The 21,866-nt window shown below is 45.6% G+C and overlaps 1 protein-coding gene across 4 annotated transcripts in view; it reads right to left on the bottom strand.

The window, feature by feature from the left end:
• The window catches only part of LOC142784679 (uncharacterized), a 264,403-nt gene that overhangs the window by 33,695 nt on the left and 208,842 nt on the right, over positions 1-21,866 (bottom strand). For all 4 annotated transcript variants that reach the window (XM_075883153.1, XM_075883151.1, XM_075883154.1 and 1 more), the window contains 4 exons: positions 19,459-19,528; positions 8,940-9,130; positions 5,155-5,250; positions 3,612-3,744 (listed from right to left, as the gene is read on the bottom strand). In XM_075883153.1, the coding sequence (XP_075739268.1) occupies positions 3,612-3,744; positions 5,155-5,250; positions 8,940-9,130; positions 19,459-19,528 (490 nt within the window). The remainder of the gene's footprint in view (positions 1-3,611; positions 3,745-5,154; positions 5,251-8,939; positions 9,131-19,458; positions 19,529-21,866) is intronic.

Below are 21,866 nucleotides of genomic sequence, written 5' to 3'. Positions count from 1 at the left end.
GGGTGACTGCTATGGAAATGCAGATACTGTTGGCGGTCAGTTGGTTTTTTATACAGAGAAGTAGATATGGTGGTGCCACTGAGTGATACAGTGACATCCAGAAAGTGAACACTATTCTGCGAATACGTGTGCGTGAATGTTATCGAAGGATGCAGGGAGTTGAAACCGGAAATTAATTTGGAAAGATTATGTTCACTATCGGCCCACACGAAAAGTATATCATCGAGGAAGCGTCGGTAAAATATAGGTTTGAATGGAGAATTTTCGAGGAAAGGAATCTCCAAAGAGGCCATGAAAATATTTGCGTAATTTGGGGCCATTTTGGTTCCCATGGCAGTTCCGTTTACTTGCAGATAATGCTTTTGGTCGAATTCAAAGTTATTATGTTTAAGTACAAGATTTAGGAACACCTCTAAAGCGCTTTCGTCGAATTCACTCGTCGATTTACTTTTTCCATAGGCGTCGACTGTGGCGGCGATTCCTTCGGTGTGGGGAATGTTTGCGTACAGTGATGAGACATCCATGGTGACCAAATAGCACTCTAGAGGTACCACAAGTTTTGAGACTTCTCAAAGGAAGTGGCTGGTATCTTTGATGTATGATGGGAATGATTGTGGGATGTGCCTAATCAGAGAGTCAATGAAACTAGAGATTTTTTCAGTAGCAGTACCATTGCTGGAAACTATGGGTCGGCCGGGATTGTTAATCTTGTGAATTTTGGGTAGTAAATAGAAACGCCCGGAAGACGATTTGCCAGGTGACATCATTTTAAGCATAGGGTAGGTTATCTTACCACTTTCAAGTAATGATATTAGTGAGGCCTTAATAGTACTTTCATACTCCTCTGTCGGATCACAAGGGAGTTGTTTATAGAAATTTTCATCTGCCAATTGGCGAAGCCCTTCTTTGATGTAGTCAGTCTTGTCGAGTACAACCACAGCACCACCCTTATCAGCTGGTTTAATAACGATGCTCTGGCTGTCACTTAAACTGCGCAAAGCCTCCCGCTCCTCTTTGGACAGATTGTTGCGAATGGGTCGGTGATTGATTGATATGTGGGGTTTAACGTCCCAAAACCACTATATGATTATGAGAGACGCCGTAGTGGAGGGCTCCGGAAATTTCGACCACCTGGGGTTCTTTAACGTGCGCCCAAATCTGAGCACACGGGCCTACAACATTTCCGCCTCCATCGGAAATGCAGCCGCCGCAGCCGGGATTTGAACCCGCGACCTGCGGGTCAGCAGCCGAGTGCCTTAGCCACTAGACCACCGCGGCGGGGCGCGAATGGGTCGGTGCTTTTCATATTCCATGATTATATCACCTTGGACGGCTGAAATGTACATGTCTAGATATTTGTCTCGTTGTTCACCTGGAGTCCAAGATTTATCTGAAAATTGATTTTGTTGCGTGCTGCTTCGATCATGAAAATATTCTTTTAGACGCATGGTTCTGACAAAGTTGTCCAAATCTTGGTAAAGTTTAAACTCATCAATTTCGCCAGAGGAGGGGCAGAAGGTTAGACCTTTTGATAGCAGCTTTGTTTGCGCAGGTGTCAAAGATTTGCTGGAAAGGTTAACCACATTGGTGACATCGGTGCTCTTTTGTGAAGATTGACGAGAGGTAACAGGTTGATCTGTATACGTTGTGGGAGGATTGCTGGCGGAGTATTTTAAAGTTGGCCACGCACCGTCTCGCCTCTATTTCTTGTCCTTCTTGCCCTGAATTGTCTATCTCTTTTTCCTTTGTATTTGGCCAGCTCTTCTGTTTCTGACTGCGTCAAGCTTGACTGTTTTAGTCGCGCCTTTTCTTCCTCTAAGTTCCACGGCCTTATGTGTACTGTGTTGTATTACGACCTGTGTAAGCCTAATAGATGCATCTTTTAAGATATTGCTACACTGCCGCTGCTCATTTTTGTTGAAGTTATTCATTGCGGGTTGCAGTTGAACAGTGAGACCCTTTGGTGCGAATCCCGATGAAATATATGTTTTAAGGTTTGAAGCATGCATTTCAAACCTCACGCGCTTATCAACATTCTTTCTTAAGGCCATGAAATCACGAGACCAACATGTGCTGGAGCGGGCCGTACTTGACGGGTTGTTGAGTCAGTCCCTGCGTGGGGGAGAACCACTGTCACCGGAAGCCTCTGGGTGGCCCCGAGTCGTGTTGTAGGGGCTTTTGCTTCTTGATCTATGAGGAGCACCCCTCGGTGCTCGTGGTGATGATCGTCAGCACAGGATCCCGCTTGCTTCGCGGATGCTGGGGTTCTCAATCCGGGAATGACAATGTTCTCTCGGTGGGCCCGGCAGACCTAATGGTGCATGGTCAAGCCAGGTTGACGGCGACCTCACCATATTTCGCAGAAGCAGCGATCTCAGGTGGCTGGCGATGAGGGCAACACCCTCAAAACTTGGGTGTATACCATCTGCCGCCAGAACCCGGCCAGGCGGAAGCCATTCCAAGGCGTGATCGATGTAGAAGAGAGTCCCGCTTCGACGACAGTGCAATCGAAGGAGGTGGTTGAAGTGGCCCGCTTCTCTGTTGAACCGTACGAAGGGCCGGTTGAGGCACGCGCGCCTGTGGTCTGGGGCCCTCGGTAGCACCAATGTGGTGAAGATCTTTTTAATCTCCGGCCGCTGCTCCACGATTCGGCTCACCATGTCCTTGTATTTTTGAAACACTGCAGTGACTGGAAGGAGGCTATGTCATTCGTACCCACGTGTAACACCTGAGTGGTCACTGCGCGCGGAATAAAGTCCAGCAGTGAGAGTGCTTCCTGCATAAACAGTCCAGATTGAGTCACGAAGATGGGTGTGTTTGTTCTACGGGGGTCAAAATGGTTGTAGAGATACTTTGCTTGAGAGTCACCGATGATGGCTGTCGTTGAGGGATGGTCGGGGAACTTCCATGTTAACTGTTTCCTTGCAGCACTTGCAGTAGCCATGAGTATAAAATAGATGAAATAGATGATCAGAGTTTCTTCCGGCTATCGTAATAAAAGTTATAAACTTCGAGAATAGTGCAGTATAGGAAACAAAACAATAAAATATTTATTTAATCCTAACAGTTTCGGCTGGTGGACCAGCCTTCTTCGGAGGATCTGAGTGAAATTTTACAAGTTCCCCTAGCAGAGAGTCACCCTCCCTCACAGTTTGAAGAGCCTCCAAAAAAAAAAAAACCGAGAAAAACGGGCGAACGAGGTAGCAACAGACAACAAGAAGCAGAAGAATGAGAGGAACTAGAAAGGAGCGACGGAGAGCCGCCGGAAACGAGCGGGTAATTCTGGCATTGTTACTGGGTATAGGTAAGACGCGCTGCCAGCGTCTTATATATATATATATATATTTTTTTCACCCACTTTTCTTCACATTTACATTAAAATTCGGTCTAATATCTTTCCCTATACTTTCCTTGGCATTATTGTCTGTTATATATGTCATTAAAATTGTGTAAAACACTGAAAAACGAGCCCTTAAGTATACACTTCTTTCCTATATATATATATATATATATATATATATATATATATATATATATATATATATATATATATATATAATATATATATATATATAATCATTGGATACCGAAGCAAAAGATTTTAGACATACTCCGTAAGGTGTTCCGGCAATGATTCCGGTAGAACAAGAGGAGACACATTCCTTGTTGCACGCTTCCGCCTCATGTTCACATTGACGGGAAGTGTGAACACCTCAGGGCTGCCACTCAGTTCAGGTGTGCCAGCTGCAAGTGAACATGGTATAACCTAGTTAAGTAACTGCTATATTTTTCTTGCATATAAACAACACCTCTAATGAAAACCCGACAATAAAAAAAAAGTTTCACCACAAGGGTGAACCAATGAATGCAGTCGCAACAAATCATGACGTTATAAGAATTAAGACTTGGCAGTGAACTTATTTTGAATCGATTGTTTTATTTCCACAAAGCAATCGTTTAAAGGAACACGGCTGCACCAGAGCACAAAGAAGTTTTTGTGGTGCGTCATCTCAACATGAAGTACATAAATGGCAGAGTACAGCATGTAAAAGGGTATACTAGCCACTTGCTACGCCCGTCGAAAAGGTGTGTGCACAACACCGCTTAACCTGCGCTCTTACAATCAAAGTTGCTAACTGCTGCTGAAGCGAAGCAACACTGCCTGCTAGGAATGAAACTACTGAAGCAGTCTAGTCATAATGCCCTCGGGTCAATAGCTTTCGCCACAAGACACCGAGACTGGGTAACAGCTGCACCACTGGAAAAGCTCCAGCCCCACCGTGCCACCTGCTAGCACCACCTATAGTGCTCATTATACCCGCATTTTTTGTCATTCGAAATAATGTGCATTAAATTTATTCAAAATTCGTAGGCTATCGCAAGAGTTTGAGGGTGTGGAGGAAAAACCAGACGTGAAAACAGCTCAATTAGGGGGGAGGGGGGTACTGACTTTATGGTGTTGAACATGATGTGGTTGAAGAAAATGCTGTGTAGGTCATCCGAGTTCCCTTCACAGTGGCTCTCTCCTTTGTTAATACTCTTGTACCCAAATTAAAAATCTCATTCGAAAGGTTCGGAGCCAATCACAGTTTTTACACTTTTGCAATAGTGCTGAACATTACTGAGATTATCCGCAGTCATGGCAGAAAACTAACAGACCTGCACATGATGCATGCCTATACTTTTATTTCCATGAGAGATAACTATAGCGACATGAATAAAAGCAGTAAGATGTCCTAAACCGTTATGGCTTTGTCTGTGAAACGCCATAATATGAAAAATTATACACTGCTCATTGCTCGTATAGTTGTGCCAGAGTAAAACCACACAAGTCAAACCAGGAGTCAGTCAACTTTATGTTTTCAGTCCAAAACTATTTTTTGGCGGAGTTACACAGAAGACATCAGAGCGGTACTGTTTTGAAGAGTGTCTTGATCGCACAGGACAGTTTTATCGCTCTCAAGTACTGGCATTATCGAGACTAACACTTGCACCTCGCCCTTATTTCTTGTGGCTTTTTTTTTATTATCAAGAACTTCGCGTCCCAAAAATAAACTTAATCGCCTGGCCGTGCTCACGCCTTGATTTGCAACAGCCAGAAAGAACAGCACATGAAAAACTGACACTACGAGGTCCTTATTAAGGAGTACTCACTGTAATGTGCTGGCGTGTCGGGGATCGGGAAGGCCACCGTTTTCTTGACGTCGATCGTAGCGCTTACCGGAGAATCGAGCTCTGAAGAGCTGTCATCTGAATGGAGGAATGAAGACCACAAAAAAGTCTCGTTTCATAGCCAGTTATCGATAGCCTTGAATAAAGACTGCTTTAAAGGCTTAGCAATATGGCTCTGTCACCAATGGAAAGTCGATAGAGGTCAACTACACTCAAAACTCGAACACTGGCATTATGAAGTATCAGTTATGATGAAAATAATTAAGAGTAAACTTGCAATATAAAGAGTGTAAAGAATGCACCTTCATAACGAATTTTCATATATCACAAACTTACTTTTTCTGTAGCATGACACTTTGTTGTAATAAGGTTTGAGTACATAATTAACGGGCTCTGCAGAGCTGAAGTCAATTATTGAACTGCTTTACAAACATTCATGAAAATTGCAGAGATAGATTACCTCTGAATTTTAACAACCTAGCATTATTAGAAAAAAAAAACAGCTGTTATAGTGATTGATCAGGTATATCAGCTTAGGAGAACTGTCATTTGAAAAATAATAAAAATATCCAACTTTTTTTAACTATGTCCATTTCAAGCGATTTGTAGTACAGGCTAAGGAGAGTCACACGCCTCTTATGACATTTTTGTAAAGGTGTAAGCCAAAGAGTGAAGATTTTTGTTCCTTGTTACTGGATGTCAGACATCTAAGTTTTTTAATGTGTTTGAAAGTACTTTGTGATCAGAAAAGTACCCTACCTTGATCCTGTAAAGTTTGTATAGAATCGAACCTTGTATGTATGCAGCTATTGGCAAAACAATTAGGAAATCATAGTTTTCTTAACGTACTTTGAACTGAGAAGCAAGAGTTCGATGATTTTACAACATTGTTTGTCGATTATCAAAAAAATAGAAAATCGAAGTGACCTGCTGCGTACTCAGGGCTGCTACTCTGTGACAATCACATCCAATCATCTTCAATTTTTCGCAGTTTTCGAGGTGTGAATGTTGCTCACTAGAAGTGTTGGTCACAAAAGAGATTCCCCGCTAATTGCAATGAACTCTATGGAGTAATATATCGGCCAAGCAGCACACAAAAACACCACGAGCTACTCAGAATTGGCATTAAAGCAGCGGTGGGTAATCACTTGATACGTTCCCAACCACTCGAGCCTCGTTACCAATGAGCAAGTGACTCTTCCGTTAGCGAGGCTAAATTTCTGTCCTTTTAATTTGATTGTCCTCTGGTTCAACCCGAACAGAAAGTGTCCCATAAATTAAAATCACTGGAAACAAGTTTTCCCCCACAGACACATTCACTTAAAGCAGCACTGACATCAAATTTCAAGATTCAGATGTGCCCATCATTCGATCACTTGGTATGCACAGGTCTTCTTGGCCAAATTTGAATGGCGTCCGCCACATAAAAGTTATTTTGCTTCGAGGTCAAACAGCGTAGAAAAGCTAAGGAGAAAAACGAAAAATAGACTGCCCTGCGACATAGACACTACTGCTACGTGTTCGGTGTGATACGTTCCACAAATACCACCCTGAGTGACAATACGCTAGTAATAATGACGTCGATGATCTCCCAGTGTGTTTGGAGCAGACTCCCAGCCATATTCTCACTAGTCACTATCTTTGCTGTGTTGAAGCATGCGTGCGATTCATCGTGTCACATTGACTGATTTGCGTTGTGCTCCACTGCGTGTGAGTACGATCATTCAGAGCGACAATACGTGCCAGAATGTCAGCAAACCACTGCGTATTGAGAACCCGAGTCGAGGCGCGGAAAAAGCGAAAAGTGCGTGGTGTTCCATGCCTTTCCAAGACACGAACCCCAATGCAGCCAGTGTGTTGACTTCATATGCGCCGTTGGACAGAGGGGCTAGACGCCTGTGAAGAACAGCCGCGTTTGCTCCCTTCACTTTGTGGCTAGTTGCTACAGGGTAAATCCTGTGTTGATGAACCAGTTGGGTTTGACTGGCAGTATGAGGCTTTTTCTCCAACCGAGGCTATTTTTACCGTGTGCCCTGCTGTAGCTGAAAGCAGCCATTCACTCGCCAAACATCCGCGACATGAGGTGTGTAGTTGGTGTTCCTGAGCTCCGACAGAACGGCCGAGACTGATAAATACATAGCATTTAACGCGGAGCTTGTCAAGCAAGGATCGTCGCAAATCACGGCGATACCCAATTTCAGGTCGCTGTCATCATCACTTGCGATGTTGACCGCGAGGACGGCGAGGATGACGATGTTGGCGACACAGGCATGTCTAAGCATTCAGTGACACTGCTGGACCGACTGTACGTGCGCTCCTAGCAGACGAAACGCCAGTGTGACGTCCTCATTTTTTGTGAAAGCGGCATCAGCTGTGCACAAGGAGGATTAAAGAAAAAATTGCTGGAGTGGAAGCTCCCGCAACGCCTTGCCGGCAGAAGTGAAGCCAGTTTTTGCCTCTGCCAAGATGGCGGAAACATGCTTTTTTTCTCATAGTGCTTACTTAAAGATCAAGTGGTTTTGATATGTTATGTATATGCTACGTCAGTTCTATATTAAAAGATGGTTGTTCCCGACGAAATTACACACAGAAACGAGTATGGATGACTGAATCTTTAAAGAACTTTGCCTCCAATTAGAGGCTCACTAAGGAAAACTAGTAACTGTAAGACGCACTTGGAGCTTTATGTGACCCAGAAAAGTTTCCACATTAAACTCGTTGGGCGTTCGAGGGAAACGCTTCGTTTTTAATCGCCATCTTGCCAGAGGAACGGCTTCACTTCTGCGCAATCATTTCCACTCCAGCATTTTTTTTAATCCTCCTTGGCTGTGCAGCGGCCTCGACGTGGCTGCGAGGTAGCGCTGCCAGCACTACAATTTGGCAGGTTTTCCACCTATTTTGAACCACTTACGATAGTGAATATATTATTATTAGAGACACTCATTCATCACTCAGATGCGTTTTCGGTCGCAAATCGCTACTAGGGGGTCGATAGCTACTCGTTGATGCAAAAATCTTGACATGAGTAAATTTGATGACTTCATTTAGATTGACAAACTACACTCTAAGAACTGTGTTGCCTTAAGTTTGACTGTCATAAGTTCATTATTATTATTAGCAGTGAAAATTAAGCTTGTAGTGCCATTTTTAAAATTTCACACTGTGGCGTCTTCACCCGCATTTTCTTTTCGCACACTTTCTCGCATAACAGGCCTCATGTCGCGGCAAGCGTAGTGTTTTCAGGACAGCAAAACTGTGCTTTACTAATGCGTGAAAAAACAGTTTGCTCTTTCATGTTCCTTTCACAATTGGCATCTTTCCCACTTTGTAGCCGTGACTTTGTAAGAGACCTCCACGCCAACATCTCGAGAAAAAATTATTTTTTTATTGTCTTCTGCCGCACAAACAACCAAGCATCCTCAGCATCGTTAATGCACCACCAATCCAAAGCAACTCAAATCTAAAAGCGATTTTTTGTTCAGAAAATTTCTAAATTTTATCCCCCATCCTCCCTTAAAGCACACTCAAGTTACAGAAGGCTATTGCTACCTTGATTTTTCCGTTAATTTAACACTGTCTAAAACTCGATATGTAGCACTCGAACTTGAATTTTTTGTCACCCCAAGATTGTCCCTCACCAGACCACTCAGAGCTTCCATGGTCATCAGAAATATGCTTAAATTTTTGCAACCACATTTTTCTGAGTAACTTTTGGCAGTTTTTGTGCTTCTTAGGCATTGACATCGAAGTATGCAGCATGTACATACCGTATCGCATGGCAAGACCTTTGCTGGGATTCCTGTGTATGGTGCAGTCCTTGAAAGGGCTGCGGAACTGCTCAAAGTCAGGAGTCTTGAAGTCTGGCACTACAGATGGGGGCAACGGGCTGTAGGAGCAGCCACTTGAAAGGCTCGTGTCACTGCCTTTACGGTCGGTTGGAGGCAGGCTGGTCTTTGACCTGAAGGTTCACAGTAGCAGTGACAAGCAAAGAGGTGAAGGGTGAGTAAGTTCATATCATTAAGAAGCAAAACTAAATTCTGAGGCCTCCCACAGAAAACCCATTGTACCGTAAAACTGTGGTGGTAGGAACAGTGCTTGTACAAATTTTGGGGTGATGGGAATTGTTTTTTGGTCCGGCAGAGGTTTACTAGCCCACAATGTATTCTAGGATGGTTGTGTACCGATTGTCGCCCTGGGGCGTTTGATATGAACCTCCGCTACGAAATACGTATGACATGGAGCTGCTCCTGCTGTCACAGAATGCGCAACAAGAATGCACGGGTGCGGAAACCCAAGTGCGGGCTAGAGTGCCACACCGCCAGTTCGTCAGAATATACCTTCAGTCACGGAGTGTCCTATTATACTAAAGGTGACTCTGGTGCTAGCGTGCATGGGAGATGTAACACACGGCGCTTTAGCCAGAGTTTAAATGATGGGTAGTCCATAAATTTGTCTAATCTAATTTATCTCAGCACAATTTGGCTTCATGTGGCCTCAATCCACTTTGCCGCAAAAAATTTAGCAAAGGTCAAGCTGTTGCGCTACACCTTTCCGACTTTTCAGGCTCACCAATTCAAATCTGTTCAAGAAGCCCACAAGGGTCCCTTCATTTTTTTTTTTCATTCAAAACAAAACCAAAACCCCGATAAAATCCACAAGTGGGTTCGAAGCCCGCAAGCAAAAAGCCTAGGAAATTCGTGTAGTATCCATCATTACCATGGGGGTTGAACAATCGCAGTGCCAGAGTCCTCTCTCGTCCATTTCAGTAAACTATGCCTTCAGTGACATGTCGTAGCCTCCAAGATTGCATGCACCAATTTTGAAAGCCTTAATGCACTTTCGTATGCCTTCATGTGTAGATTACAGATAACATTGACGTCGCACTCTTTTTTTTTTTACACATCAAGGAATGCTGTGCTGTCGATGTGGCAGCCACGTGCGGATAACAATGGGGGCCGTGTCCTCGAGCATCGAGACATGCTATGAATGGTGGACGAGGCCTGAAAGATGAAGAAGACGGTCTCTGCGAAAGAGCTAGGCCTCGGAACGTCAACATGCACGACTATTGGGGACATGCAGACCTGAAAACTCTCCCATGGTGCTCGCATTGCCCTAAATCTTCCAAAAAAACATCAACACCACCGCGGTAAGAAAATACTGTTCAGCCCCTTTATGAGGGACGTGCAATGGACAGCAATTCTTGTCTTTTACACGAGGTGTCTTTTACATGCAGGGTACCATGCATTTCCCTGCCTAAAAACTTCACTGGAAAGTATTCAAAGCAGTTCGCGGCATTGTGGCCCCAAGACGCAGTAATAGAAATGTATGCCAGATTTTTTTTTTTGATGCTCATATTCTTGATTGTCTGGCGATACAAAGTTCACATGATTCGAATATTTTTGGTGACACCGCAACATTCGTATCGCCAATGTTTTACTGTATGACACCCAGGCACAGCTAATGCACACTAAAACTGAGCTGTGCATCTACACAGTTGCTACGTCAAGGAGAAATCCCCAGCTTGAACAGCTGAAGTTCACCTAACCAAACGTGCAGCCCAATCCTAGCTCACGCGAATAAGGATCACTTGAGAGTGGTCACTAGCATTACTGTGCCATCACAAGCACGTGGTAACCTGTGGTGCCATTTGAAAAAAAAACTATTCCGAAGCATGGCATAGCAGGACATCTCGGATCACTGTTCGCTATTCTTGGTCCTTCAATACACACCTAAATTTAAACACATGGCTGTTTTCGCATTTAACTTCGACTGCAGTGCAGATTCCGTGGCCCGAAATCGGACCCATGCATTCATGCTTAGCGTTAAAAGCTGCCATGGCAAGTAATGACATGATGGCATGACTATGCTACGTGCTGGGCTTGTTGGCAATTACTGCAATGCCGCAGGGGTTTTGGATCTGACAGAGGATGAAGCATTGTGTGTATGACTGCCTGAAGAGTCTTTGGCTCTACGCTTGATATAGCGTTGACCTGTACCACACAAATGAGCAAAATAATCACACATTTGAAGACCAGATAATTCTATCAACTTGAGTAGAGGCTTACTTGAGTAGAGGCTTATTAAGGCTTACGAAACTTATGTTTCGTAAGCCTTAATAACATGCAGTTTGTTTTGTGTGTATCGATCCCACTTGCTTTGCCAGTAGTTCCTGAGCTTTCGTTTGAGAAACGGCTTAAGATCAAGGGCTGGGATTGATATGGGTGTAGCGGCAGCGCTTTCAAGGCACAATGCGCATAAATCCATAAACTTACGTACTCATCAATGCACACTGTGTAGCTCATTGAAGAAAGGATTTTGCCACAGATTCAGTGAAAAAAGTGAAGTGAAAGGCTTTTATATAGGCTTCCAAGAAAGGTACTTCGAAGCACTGGCGCAGCCATATGTTGGAAATCAAGCCACTGCCACCACTAATGGGCACATTTTGCTTTACAGTAAAGCCTTATATGCATTGAGAGCAAGTTTGTGCTCAGAAGGAAAAACTAATTAAAACATTTTGAAGCAGACAAGGAACCCCTGGCAACTACCATCGACTAGAATGCACACCCACGCTTACAAAATGTGAATACAGCATAACTATACAAATGCCTTGAGTCTTCCACCGCCATGGCTCGCCCGCCTGCAGAGCAATCGCGTCATTGGTTTTCCAAGTGTTGTTTTGTCAAACAGTGCCCCAAGAAAACATCAAACAATAAAACAAAAACACTCTAGTGCCGTCCCATTTCCATGCGACTTGATCCCCTTCAGACGACAATTATGATAGACTGAAAATGTGTCTCAACTAGACACACTCAACTTCAATGCACTATATCGCATTTTAGTAGAGAAAACGAGGTAACCTGCAGTTATGTGTGCATTTCTGTAATTAGTCATTGTTGGCATATCATTGTATATCTAATTAAAAACAATTAGCTATGTTTTATTGCTGCACAAGAAGAACTAAACTTTAGGCTCAAAATATACGAACGCTCAGTTTGCTTTGCAGCTGTGTACATTGGTCCCGGAATGAGGCATGTCAAACAATCACTAGACATGGAAACGTCGGCACAGTGATCCTGTTCAACAACACGCAGAAGAACGACATTTAACTAGCTGTCCATAACAAAGCCTGTGCAAATGCACACACTAAGTTTTAAGCAGTTTGAAGAAACACGCGGTTTGATTGATTGATCGATGTGTGGCGCTTTATGGCGCAAGGGCCAATTCATGGCCAAAGTGCCATTTCGATGAGTAGAGATGTGGACAATGATATGTTGCGTGGCTGTATAGGGGCCTTAAAATTCCTCGCGATAATGCGGGTAAAAACATAAGTATTAAAATCGTGACAGTGGCGTGATATGCATAGTAAAAAAGGGTGACAAAGGTTTTGATAATAAAAATGTGTAAAAATATTTGGCACTAGCCGAAGTGCCTCATCAGCAACCTTGTGTCCAAGGGCTGCGAGGCAAGTGCTTTGTTGTGTAGCCATTGCAGCTAAAACCTCTCTTAAGAGGTCGCGCTACGCATTGCCTGGGTATATGACATGATAAAAGTGAACATCTCTTAAAAAAAGCTAGCAGCGATTTATGAGCGAACAGTGGTTCCCTACCGACGAACATTGCAGGAAGTAAAGGTATATGTTGTCGGTAGGGTAATGAAAAGTGTTTTCTTAGAGTGTCTAGTTGTTTGCACTGGATTAAAACGTGAAGAACTGTTAGTGCTTCACCACATCTGTCACACAATGATGGATCGCCACCGAACAAAAGATGTGTGTGTGTCGTGTATGTGTGTCCTATCCTGAGCCTCGTTAGTGTTACCTCTGTGCGAGGCGATTTTGATACTGGCGGCCAATGGCCAAGGCGTGCCTTAATAACATGCAGTTTGTTTTGTGTGTATCGATCCCACTTGCTTTGCCAGTAATTCCTGAGCTTTCGTTTGAGAAACGGCTTAAGATCAAGGGCTGGGATTGATATGGGTGTAGCGGCAGCGCTTTCGTGGACGGATGCAGCAAGCTGATCCGCCATCATGTTGCCTTGGATCTCACGGTGCCCTGGCACCGTGAGATCCATGTTGTTTGAGTGTGTTGTTTGAGTGTGTAGAGTGCGCATAAAGTGGAGTAAAGCGAGATGAGGACAGGGTTTTTTTTGTTTTTTAAGATTGTGCAGAGCTGTTAGCACACTGAGGGAGTCCGTATAAATTACTGCTTTTTGTATTTGTAGTTGTTTGATGTGTTTAGCAGCCGCAAATATTGCGTAAGCTTGCGCTGTGAAGATACTTGTGCCTGGATGTAGAGGGCCAGCAACCGAAAAGGATGGCCCGACAGCAGCGTAGGACACAGAGGAGCTAGACTTAGAAGCATCTGTAAAGAACTCAGGACGTGTGTATTTGTGTTGAAGTTCCAGGAAGTATGTTCGGATATGAGCAATAGGCGCATGTTTAGTAATTTCTAGGAAAGACACATCGCAGTCTACAGTCTTCCACTGCCACAGTGGCGGGTATGCTACAGGAGCCATTAAACTGTGTTCAAGTGACACTCCAGTTTCTTCAGCTAGACCCTTCAGGCGAACTGAGAAGGGCTGCCTCATTGAAGGCCTGTTTTGAAATAGAATGAAGCTCGACAAATCATTAATAGTAGAGTATGAGGGGTGCTTCTTGTCTGCTTTCACCTTAAGGAAATATACAAAGGACATGCAAGTTCTCTGCAGATGAAGCGAACACTCATTTGACTCAACGTAAAGGCTTTCTATGGGGCTGGTGCGAAAAGCACTTGTAGAAAGGCAGATGCCCAAATGGTGCACGGGATCCAGCATCTTCAAAGCACTTTGAGTCGCAGACTGATAAACAATGGTCCCATAATCTAAGCGGGTGCGAATGAGGCTTCTATACATGTTCATGAGACATTGCCTATCACTACCCCAAGTAGTACGTGACAACACTTTTATAACATTCATGGCTTTTAAACATTTTGTTTTTAAATACTTCATGTGTGGTACGAAGGTAAATTTGTCCAAAATTAAGCCTAAGAATTTATGCTCGGCTGTGACAGACAGACGTTGCCCGTTCAGTCGAATGTCAGGTTCCGAGTGCATGCCTCTCTTTCGGGAGAACAAGACACACGTGCTTTTTTGTGGGTCAAGTCGAAATCCGTTTTCATCTGCCCATTTAGAGACCTTGTTCAAACTCAGCTGAACTTCCCGCTCACATATTGCCAAGTTGCATGTCTTGAAGCCAAGCTGAACATCGTCGACATATGTACATAGAACATGTAGTGGGGGATGGACAGGTGCAAGGAATTCATTTTGATAATAAAAAGTGTACAACTAAGTACACCACCTTGCGGTACTCCCGTCTCCTGGACAAATGTTTGAGAGAGAACACTGCCTACACGGACACTGAATGTTCGATTGGACAAGTAACTCTGGATTATGGAAAACATTCTACCGCGCACACCCAGGTGAGACAAGTCTCTTAATATGCCAAAACGCCATGTTGTTTCGTAAGCCTTCTCGATATCGAGGAACACAGAGAGGAAGTATTGTTTGTGGGCGAAAGCGTCTCGGATCTATGCCTCGATACGCACCACATGGTCGGTGGTGCATCTACCCTCTCGAAATCCACACTGGAACCGGTCGAGCAGACTGTGTTTCAAGGAGATGTAAAAGTCGGCGGTTTATGATCTTTTCAAAAAGTTTACAAAGGCAGCTTGTAAGTGCAATGGGCCTATAACTTGAAACTGAGGAGCGGTCCTTGCCGTCTTTTAAAATTGAAATAATTATAGCCTCTTTCCAGGAAGCAGGGATGACGCCAGAAAACCAGATAGCATTGTATAGGGAGAGTAATGTTTTTCGCGTTTCGAGCGGCAGGTTTTTCAACAATTCATACACTACACGATCGTAGCCTGGGGCAGAATTAGTGCAGGAGTTTAGCGACGCTTGTAGCTCAGTTAAGTTGAAAGGCTGGTTGTATGCCTCGTAGTTTGTACACTTGTGTTCTAGTTTCTGCTTTTCTATCCTTGCTTTATATCTTTGAAAAGCTTGAGTATAGTGCGATGAGCTAGACACCTGCTCGTAGTGGGCACCGAGGAAGTTCGCCTGATCTTCCAGGCTGTCACCCTGTGTGTTTACGAGTGGGAGTGAGTGTACTTGTCTTCCTGCTACCCTACCAAGCATGTTCCAGACTTTAGCCTCTTCTGTATATGAATTTATCCCTGATAAAAACTGGTGCCAGCTTTCTCTTCTGGCCTGCCCACGCGTTCTCCTGCCTTGAGACTTTAGTTTCTTGAAGCTGTCAAGATTTTCGGCTGTCAGTGAATTCCGAAGCAACCTGCATGCCCTGTTCTGCTCCTTTCGCGCATTACGACACTCATTATTCCACCCTGGGACTCGTCGTTTGCCTGACTGTCCACATGTTTGAGGTATACATTTCGTTGCAGCATCGATCAAAAATGCTGTCAGGAAGCTCACAGCAGCTTCTACACTTAACCCCTCCATGTCAGTCTAAGTTAGGAGAGTCATTTTTTGATATTGTTCCCAATCGGCTTTGTTGGCGAGTCATTTGGGAACGTGTGCAGGACATATATTTGTTATTGATGTGCTGATAACGATAGGAAAATGGTCGCTGCCGTATGGATTATTAATGACCTTCCATTTAAGTAGAGGCAAGAGTGATGGAGATGTTATGCTGAGGTCTATGGCTGAGTACGTATTGTTCGCGATGTTGTAATATGTTGGCTCTTTCCGATTCAGAAGGCACGCACCGGAAGAAAAAAAGAAACTGTTCAATGAGGCGACCTCGCGCATCGCAGCGAGAGTCACCCTACAAGCTACTGTGAGCATTAAAGTCCCCTAGGACGAGATACGGTTCTGGAAGTTCTGCTATCAGCGACTAAAACTCGTGTTTAGTCAGTTGATGGTGTGGCGGTATGTATATACTGCAAAATGTTACGAATTTGTTGAAGATGACAGCTCGGACAGCTACTGCTTCCAGGGATGTCTGAAGGAGTAAACGCGTACAGGCTGTTCCTTGATTAACAATTATGGCAACACCACCGGACGAGGCGACAGTATCATTTCGTTTTTTTTTTCGAAGGATAACGTAATTTCGAACAAAGTTAGTGTGTCTTGATTTTAAGTGTGTTCCTTGCACACACGGCACTTTTGGTGTACGTTTGTGTAGAAGTTCTTGGATATCGTCGATGTTCCTCAGTAGGCCTCTCACAATCCACTGTATTATATGTGTCATTTTAAAGATGTGTGGTGCTGTGTGTACAAGAAGTGTCACTTCAGGTTACAGGGCCTTTTGGGGCCCCGTAATTCGACGTTTTTCTTTCTGGGCACGCTCCAAAGAGTTGCGCCTATCCTTCGGCGTATGAGGCGCCGGAGAAATGGGACTTGTATCCATCACCTCCTGCGAGGTGGCGGATGGTGCCTGATGAGCAGGCACATTCACAGAAGTTTCGGACGCAACTGCAGGTGCAGTGGTCCGGGGTCCGGCAGACTCTGAAGTCTGCTGAACCTATTTGGCAGGAGGCGGAGCAGCACAGGCTACTCCAGCCTTGGGCGCAGATGCCGGGATTGTAGTCGCACTTCGTGTGAAATTCGCAGACGCGGAAAGATGTTGCACGGCGCCCTGTCGCGTCACATCTGCAAAAGAAGGAGAGTGCTTCTTATGGAGGGAGGAGCGCTGGTGCGCCTCTTGAAAAGACAGATTGAATTTAATTTTGAGTTGAAGAATTTGTTTTTCCTTTTTCCAGGATGGGCAGGTTCGTGAGTAGGCGGAATGGTCTCCTTCACAATTCGCACAGCGGGCTGCAGCAGTACAATTGTCCGATGGGCGTTCGTTGGAGCTACAGTTAGCGCAAGTCACGCGCCCTCTGCAGCTTTGTGAACCGTGTCCAAAGCACTGACATTTGAAACACCTACGAGGATTTGGTATCCTCGTAGGTGTTTGGTATACTCGAAGCTTGCAGTAGCCAGTTTCGATTGAATCGGGTAAATCGCTAGTACCAAAGGTGATAATTATATGTTTCGTTGGTGTTTCTTTTTTTGTCTCATCGTATTACTATTCTTTGAACCTTCACTACATTCTGGTCTTGCCAGCCTTCCAATAATTCACTCTCTGATAATCCAAGAAGGTCGTCATCAGAGATGACACCACAGACTGTGTTCAAGGACCTGTGGGGGCCTACGGAAACTGGGACATTCCCAAATGCTACAAGTTTAGGTAAATTGTCATATTGCAGCTTGTCGCGAACCTCCAAAAGGAGGTCGCCGCTTCCCAACTTGATTACACGATATCCTGGCTCGATCGCTTCTGTGAGTGTTTTTGAGACAAGAAAGGGCGAGATTGTTCGGACTGTTTTGTTTTCTTTCTGGCTATGTATGACATGAAACTTGGGGAAAGACTGCTTTGGTTTTGAAAGGAGGAACGGGTCTTCGGTGCGCCACCTTTTCGGGCGGCGATCAGGAAGAGGGGGGAAAAAGTTAGCCATACAGATTGTTTAAAGTTCGGCGGCAATGGTGGCCACCCACTATCGAGCCCAACAAGGGGACGCTACAAGGTTGAATAGTAAACACTTGGAGACACCATCCATGCATTGCCGCTATAAACGAATATAACTACCCAAGGTTAACCCTTGCCGCCTGGAAGATGGAAGAAAACAGGAGTGAGGAGATGACAGGAAAGATTGAAAGAGATAAAAAGACGAAGATCAGGGGAGAGAGAGAGACAGAGACAAGAAAAGGCGACTACCGATTTCCCCTGGGTGGGTCAGCCCAGGGGTGCCGTCTACGTGAAGCCGGGGTCAAAGAGGTGTGTTGCCTCTGCCGAGGGGCCTTAAAGGTCCAATCACCCAGCGTCAGCTCAACCCCCAGGATCCCCTTTTCCCCGGACACGGCAAAGCCACGCACGGCTAGGCGTGGGAGGGAGTCAAAACTCCCCCGTTAGCTCGGGTCCGTGGCGTCGCTACACACCAAACGCATACCTGCGCAGGTGCCCCTGTGGGGAAACACGCGGTGCGCGATGTGCTCGCGTAGTTGACGTGTACAGCTGCACACACCATTGCTGAAGGGGTTATATTGTCACGGGATCGTGACGTGGCCGAAGACAGGAGACTGTTGGAATTTAACTGTTGGTTTGGGCGAACCTGTGCCCGGTAAACGGAAAGCCCATTTACAGTAGCAGTCTTGGACTGATAGCGGCGAACAGAACGTCGGCCGTCGATCAACTACTGACAAGCGGCGAAGCGCGTCGGCATTTATACTCTTGCCGTCGAATGTTCTAGCGTTATCGCTGGCGGTGGCGTAGGTTCCAGAATAATCTGTACAGTTCGCAGAGTGGGCGTGATCTTATCGAAATGGTCTACTACAGTCCGGAAGCTTTCGGAAAACTGCAGGCGCGGTTTGCGCTGAGAATTGTGTAGTGTTTTGGAACGATAACAAAACTTGGGAAATGGAACGTGGCAATATTGTCCGGAAGCCATTTCTTCTCAGTAAGCGTTTGTGTTTACAGGCGAAGGCCGCTTTAAAAGGATGGGCATAGCCTTTATTTTTGTAAGCTGGCTTTCATATGTTACGCATTGCAATGAAGCCTACATTCAAACAGCATTATAATGAAGTTATAATCTTGCATAAAAAAGCTCACTATATTCGAAAATTCGTTATAAAGGTATATATTGTAAACACTTTATTGCAAGACAATTTTTCATTTGCTTCGTTATAACCGATATTTCATTATATCCGGGTTCATTATATCGAGGTTTGAGTGTATTCATAACCACGGCAAATTCATCGTTGATGTGTCATGGTAGATTTGTCACAGTGGTTTTAACTTTAATGGACACGTTCGCAACCTAGCCTTTCATACCAGTCTGGCCTCCACCATGTAACCACCTTGCTGCATGACAAGCCAGCTTCGCAAAGTGAAATGACTCACAATAATTTCATTTTTTATTCTTACAAAGAAAAAGTTCACACATGAATAGCTTAATCAAATGACACAGCTCACAGTCATCTCCTAACAGACTTTTTACATTGATACATTGATTTTACATGACTGGTTAGTGCTTGTACACACACACTAACCATGCGAACACAAATTATATTACAGACACCTCTAAGAGGTCTAATGCAGTTTACTACTTCGGAGTTCAGAACTACTGATTAAAGCATTCAGCAGCATACTATGCCAGTTTTCATCACTCTCAGCACAGAACCAAGTATATTGTATTCTACATCACTGTAAAGACTAAAGTATTCCGTCGAACTGTAAAAAATGGTTTTGAAAACTCACCTCATCGGCGTGTGCATTTTCGCCTCTATACCAGCCGTCGGAGCTTCTGAGGTTTCACGCATGTGGTCCCCTGCACATGGAATCAGAAACGGAGCATACCGAGTTCACTCGATTTCAAGATCCACCCCGTCTATCGCACGTGTCCTTTTCACCTCCAGAAGTATGCTACATGATGCAGTGCTTTTGACTGCTACTCTATTAGTACAGCCACACCCTAAACACTACTGAATGGAAAGTCTTAAACATTTCCCGAACACCTTTCTCCACTGCTTATCTGCTTGACAACTCCGCTCTCGAGCTCATACCATCCCATCACTACCTGGGTGTAACTAGTACTCTTACCTAGTCTGTTAACATTAACGAAACCATTAGTAATGCTAACCCCTGTCCCTTTAAAACTTTTTTACAAAACTTTGGTAGAAAGTAAACACAAATATGCTGCATTCATTTGGGACCAGTCCACAGTTGTACTAACCTCTGCTCTTCAGCTAGTCCAATATAATTCTGTCTGCTTTATCCTTAGAAACTTATGGTGACCCCGCTACTCACCGTAGCGGATGATCACAGCGGGTTCACGCTTAGCGAGCCACAGGGCTGCGACTCCGTCACCAACTCGCGTGTAGCACACCGCGGCAAACAGACAGGGTACAGAAATACACTGACACTTTATTGCCCTTGGCGGCACCCCGAGCAACAGTACAACGTCCGCTCCCGGGACGCGGAGAGCAAAGGCACCCACGCGTGGACGTTCACTATAAGGGGAAACCGCGAGCACATCGCAGCTGGCATTGGCGAGCATTCACACGCCGGTCGGGAAAAGGTCCCTCGCGGCTAGGCTGCGCACTCTCACGATGGCCACTAGGCCTGGTCGCGAGTGTTAGGGCAAACCTCATACACGTGGGCCTGTAGCAAGTGCGGCTCGGTGTGGTACGACCACTTCAAGCACTAGGCACCACTGTGGGCTTAGCGTACGGTACCGAAGCTAGTACTAAGTAAACACACCTGCCGAGGTGCCAAAGGCCACCCCAGGCAGGCTACAGTACGGCGATTCCCAAAGGGAACGCGGACGAAGGAAACACGTGCTTATCCGGTGCCGACCACGGAGGAGAGACAGCTTCTTCAACGCGCACGTAACACGTGCCGCGCCCGCACGTGGTGCCATCTATCGCCACGCGCCGTTACCAGAGCAGAAAAGCAAAAAGGCCATGTGGCGGAATGCCCACGAAATGGTCGCAGGCGCGTCTCAGATCCCCACATCCTCCTCTCCTTAATTCACACCATATACCAGTCCGCAAAGGCAGCCAGTCATCGCCCATGCATGCAAAGACGTCGTGCAATGGGCAACAGCTAGCCTCAGCCTCGCTCTGCAACCGCTGCTGAAGAAAAAAAAAAAGAACACAAGAATACACTTGAGAAATACAATGGCGCCACGAAAGAGGGGTAACGGGAGTTCATGATGCTCACGCAAGAGCGCGTCCACGGCTCGGAGGGGAAGCATCACGTAAAGTTTGACTTGGGTGACTGCGTGAATGCGAGAGCGCAAGGCGAGAGTTCTGGTTGAGGCCCTCATGCGAGGAACGGGCTCACCTTCATCTCGTTGATGTTGACGACAGCCCTGCGAGTCCGACAAACGCCGCCTCGTTCGAGGTTCGGATGGACCTCGCTGCGACAGCCGGCCCTTTTGCTTGAATCATGGTCGCCAAATGCACTGGCTGCGAGGCATCCTGTGGCGTCGGTCAAGTCGTGCACAGCGTCTGCGACAGATGGCCTCTTGCAGGAGCCGTGATAAGAAAGGCCAGCAGAGCTTATCAGCGACGGTCGGGAGCAGGGCGCAACCGGGCTGCTTAACGACCGCAGGTCTCCGAACACCTCCAGAGTCCAAGGTGGTGTAGGGGTCGGTGACTTCTTAAGTTGTTGTCGCCACACACACGTACACACCCACACACACCACCGATAGTCGGGTCTGTCCAAATGCGCCCCGCAAAGGAAGGCGCAGAGTGCCCTTCGTCCCACTCCCCATGCTAAAGCACCAATTCACGATCCCCTCCTCCAGCGAGGAGAATAAAAAAACACGGAAAAAAACATCAAGTAAACAAGAACAGTCAAATGAAAATCAGCAGCAGCAACTGGGCGGAGTAGACTTCCTTGCATGCACTGGCCGTAAAGAAGTTCGCTAACTGAGACTAGACAGTAAAAATCAGGGCCTTCGGTTGTGGAAATAAGCCCGCCGTCCGGCGCAAAATCACTCAGGTGACCACTTCCTCAGATTATAACCGTGCGTGTTTGAATGCGGTCCGCCGCACCGGGTGTGCGCCGTTGCTTGCGCGAAGAGCCACTGGGCGCTGGCGCAAAGGCTTTCAGGTCTGCGATGTGGGAACGGCCGAGTTTTCTTGAAAGCGGGTCTTTCA

This window comes from Rhipicephalus microplus, unplaced genomic scaffold (assembly GCF_043290135.1).
Source record: "Rhipicephalus microplus isolate Deutch F79 unplaced genomic scaffold, USDA_Rmic scaffold_15, whole genome shotgun sequence".
NCBI lineage: Eukaryota > Metazoa > Arthropoda > Arachnida > Ixodida > Ixodidae > Rhipicephalus > Rhipicephalus microplus.
The sequence above is the reverse complement of the archived record's forward strand: the minus strand, read 5'-3'. Positions and strand labels throughout refer to the sequence as shown.